General features: G+C 40.1%; 1 protein-coding gene across 1 annotated transcript; it reads left to right on the top strand.

The window, feature by feature from the left end:
• The first annotated feature begins 535 nt into the window (after positions 1 to 535).
• On the top strand, positions 536 to 3988 carry LOC102604455 (protein QUIRKY-like). Its single transcript, XM_006358673.2, has one exon. It carries the CDS (start codon positions 784 to 786, stop codon positions 3769 to 3771), a length of 2988 nt encoding a protein of 995 aa, XP_006358735.1. The 5' UTR covers positions 536 to 783; the 3' UTR covers positions 3772 to 3988.
• Positions 3989 to 4227: the final 239 nt, after the last annotated feature.

Raw genomic sequence — 4227 nt, 5'->3', positions numbered from 1 at the left:
AGTTTTGAAACTTGAAGTTAGACCTCTAGAATATTTAAAAACGTGTTGCCGTTCAGTATTGAGAAGTCATTAGGATCAATGGAGAAGTGCTCTCGATCCAATTGAAATATTGATTAAGAAGGGAGGGATTTTAGTAGGCTAATCAAAATATATGGAGAGAACTCAATGTTTTTATATGCTCTCCTTAATCGAATTGAAAGTTTAGTTCTTCAGTTTCTGAATACGCAACGCCCTACAGTTTATCACAAACAACTTTTTTTATATGTATATAATATAAGTGAATTTTAACTAGTTACTATAATAGTAGGTTAATAATGATTCATGTTTATGAAAATTTTTTTGCCAAGAATTTCCTATAAATGAGTTCCGTTAATGAATAGAACTTAAATTAAATTTAATTGATCGTACGTCATAGATTTGGAAAGCAAAAGGTTGCTTTTGACTGAAAAAGAATTATGGGCAAAATATTTTTTAAAATCTGGTGTATAAAGAATTTGGTTAGTAAGGAACCAAATAAAGGTATCTTAGAGGTGCTTGCACATGAAGTTAAGCACTTTTTCTCTTGTCCGATTCTCTTTTTCTACATGTTACCTTCTTTTCTTGACTTTAACCCTTTCCATATCATCTCTCCCTCCGAAAGACAAGAATAGCAACTACACACATCATTTGTTTGCAACTAGTGCTGCTTAATAATATTGTATACACAAGTTCACTAAAACAAATTAATCTTTTTCTTGAACTTCCATGCATAGTTCACAAGTAGTAAAATAATATTCAAATTAAATGGGCATAGTGAGAAAGCTAGTAGTAGAGGTAATTGAGGCACGGAACCTCCTTCCCAAGGATGGCCATGGTACTTCAAGTCCTTACGTATTTGTCGATTTCTATGGCCAGAGAAGGAAGACAAGGACAGTCACTCGTGATCTCAGCCCTCAGTGGAATGAAATGTTGGAATTCAATGTCGGAAAACCCTCTGATGTTTTCGGGGACATGCTCGAGCTTGACGTCTATCATGACAAGTCCATTGGCCCCACAACCAGGAATAATTTCCTCGGAAGGATCAGGTTGAGTGCTACGCAGTTTGTCAAGAAAGGTGAAGAAGCATTGATCTATTACCCTTTGGAGAAGAAATATTGGTTCAGTTGGATTTCTGGTGAAATTGGTTTGAAAATTTATTTTGTCGAACAATTACTTGTTCCGAAAGTCAAAGCAGAGCCTAAGCAAGCACCACTAGCTGAGCCAACTGAAGCTGCACCGGAAGGTGAGAAGCCAAATTCCATAGAAGAGGAGCCACCTGAACAAGTAGTGGAAAATCCTACTACCGTAGAAGCTGAGCCGCCAGCAAACGAAGCAGAAAATCCTACTAGTGTTTTAATGGATCCACCACAAGAGGATGAATTTACTCAGCTCATGAAAAGATCTGTATCTTTAGGATCTATACCCGAAGTAAAAGTTAGCAATAATATTAATATTGTCACTGGTCCTAGACCAATTAGTCGTGCTTCATCAGTCATCTTCTCTGATGCTGGATCAGGTCCCATCGAACCGTCCTCATTTGATCTTGTTGAAAAAATGCATTACCTCTTTGTTCGAGTTGTAAAAGCTCGATCGCTACCTACAGTTGGCTGCCCCGTTGTGAAAATTGTTGTTTCCGGCAGCCATGTTGTATCAAAGCCAGCCCGGAAAACAGTGTTGTTTGAGTGGGACCAAACTTTTGCTTTCGGTCGAGACGCACCTGATTCTTCCTCACTCTTGGAAGTCTCAGTGTGGGACCCTTCAAGTGCCAAGTCATTTGATTCTACATCCGACGTGGCAGGACATGTATTTCTAGGTGGCATTTGCTTTGATGTGAGCGAGATCCCCCTACGTGACCCACCTGATAGTCCTTTAGCTCCTCAATGGTATAGGCTTGAAGGAGCTGGGGCTCATAGAGGTGATCTAATGCTTGCTACTTGGGTTGGGACTCAAGCTGATGATTCATTCCCTGATGCCTGGAAGACCGACACTGCCAGTAATCCTGCTTCTAAATCTAAGGTATACCAATCACCTAAATTGTGGTATTTGAGATCATCAGTGATGGAGGCACAAGACATTTCCCACTTGACACATTCAAAGGATTCATCATATCACATCAAAGCCCAATTAGGATTCCAAGTTCAAAAGACCAAATCCATCCCCACAACTAGTACTGGATCTCCGTCTTGGAATGAAGACTTGGTATTCGTAGCAGCTGAACCATTTACTGAGCACTGCTTGCTATTTTTCCTAATAGAAACGGACAGGACTGCGAAAGACCAAACTGTCCTTGCAGTTGCTAGCATACCACTCACCACAATTGAGCGTCGAGTGGATGACCGTAAGGTGGCATCCAGATGGTTCACATTTGAAGATCCTAACGAGGAGAAGAGAATTTACAAAGGTAGAGTCCACTTGCGCCTTTGTTTTGATGGTGGATATCATGTGATGGACGAAGCAGCCCATGTTTGTAGTGATTACCGTCCAACCGCAAGACAATTATGGAAAGCACCAATTGGGACTGTTGAATTAGGGATTATTGGATGCAAGAATCTGTTGCCCATGAAAGGCAAGGGGTCTACAGATGCTTATGCAGTTGCTAAATATGGTAACAAGTGGGTACACACTCGTACCATATCTGATAGTTTAGAACCTAGGTGGAATGAGCAGTACACTTGGAGAGTTTATGATCCATCCACTGTGTTGACTATCGGAGTATTTGATGGCTGCTCGGAAGTAGTATTTGAATCAGATGAGTGCATGAGGCCAGATTTTCGGATTGGTAAGGTGCGTGTGCGTATTTCTACATTGACAACAGGTAAAGTGTATAGAAATACTTTCCAATTAATTTTGTTATCACAAGCTGGTTTGAAGAAAATGGGGGAGATTGAACTAGCAGTGAGATTTATACGTTCTACACCAACGCTTGATTTCTTACATGTCTATTCACAACCATTGCTGCCCATGATGCATCATGTAAAGCCCCTTGGCATGGTTCAACAAGCTAGTTTAAGGAGTGCAGCTGTCAAAATAGTAGCGAGCCACTTGACAAGATCAGAGCCGCCTCTTAGGCGTGAGGTTGTGACTTACATGCTTGATGCCGATTCACATTCATTCAGCATGAGAGAAGTTCGTGCAAATTGGTTCAGGATCATTAATGTCATAGCTGGGGTAATTGACATTGTCAAATGGGTGGATGACACACGTGGCTGGAAGAATCCGACTGCAACTTTACTTGTGCATGCCCTTTTGGTGATGCTTGTGTGGTTTCCTGACCTCATCATACCTACATTTGCCTTCTATGTGTTTGTGATTGGTGCGTGGAATTACAGGTTCAGCTCTCAAGATACTTTACCCAACTTTGATCCAAAAATCTCACTGGCAGAGTCACTAGACAGAGATGAGCTTGATGAAGAGTTTGATGCATTGCCTTGCACTAGACCAAATGAATTGGTACGAGCCAGATATGATAAACTGCGCATGCTTGGGGCACGGGTTCAGACAATATTAGGAGATTTCGCAACACAGGGGGAGAGAGTGCAAGCATTGGTAACTTGGCATGACCCTCGAGCCACAGGGATATTTATTGGGCTGTGCTTTGTCGTGGCATTCATTTTATACTTGGTACCATCTAAAATGGTGTCTATGGCCTTTGGTTTCTACTACCTCCGTCATCCCATATTTAGGGATAGAATGCCTTCCCCGGCTTTGAATTTCTTTAGAAGGCTGCCTTCACTTTCAGACAGAGTGCTCTAGTTCTATTTAAGTACAAATATGCTCGCACTTTGTGCCGTGCATTAGCCTATCTTTAAGTCATAATAGTTCACGAGTTCTTTTTTTTTTCATTTTGATGTCATCTCAGAAAGGTTTGCTTGTTACTATGTATTTCAATATTTCCATCACTGTATTAGTCTGTAAGTAACTATTATCATTAAGAAATCTCTTCTCTAAGTTATTTCATCAAATGTGAAAACTCACTTATTCATAACCAAATAAATATTAGGCGTTATATCTATTGATCGGACATGAAAACATACAATCAGCGGTGGTCTAAATCAGTCAAGCAAGCTATTATTTCTTTCATCATATTCCACAAACACCATGAAGTGGATATAGCTTCAATCATATCAATATGCCGCGTACTAAATTAGCACAATAATGATTATGAAATGGACAAAGGAGATGTTATATAATACATAAATAAACTAAGAT

Source organism: Solanum tuberosum, unplaced genomic scaffold (genome assembly GCF_000226075.1).
Source record: "Solanum tuberosum cultivar DM 1-3 516 R44 unplaced genomic scaffold, SolTub_3.0 scf00276, whole genome shotgun sequence".
In the NCBI taxonomy this organism is placed as follows: Eukaryota; Viridiplantae; Streptophyta; class Magnoliopsida; order Solanales; family Solanaceae; genus Solanum; species Solanum tuberosum.
Note: the sequence above shows the minus strand (reverse complement) of the source record. Positions and strands in the feature narration are given on the sequence as shown.

Bases quoted from the DNA above. Each gene is read 5' to 3' on its own strand.
- LOC102604455 (XM_006358673.2), top strand. From the start codon at position 784: ATGGGCATAGTGAGAAAGCTAGTAGTAGAGGTAATTGAGGCACGGAAC.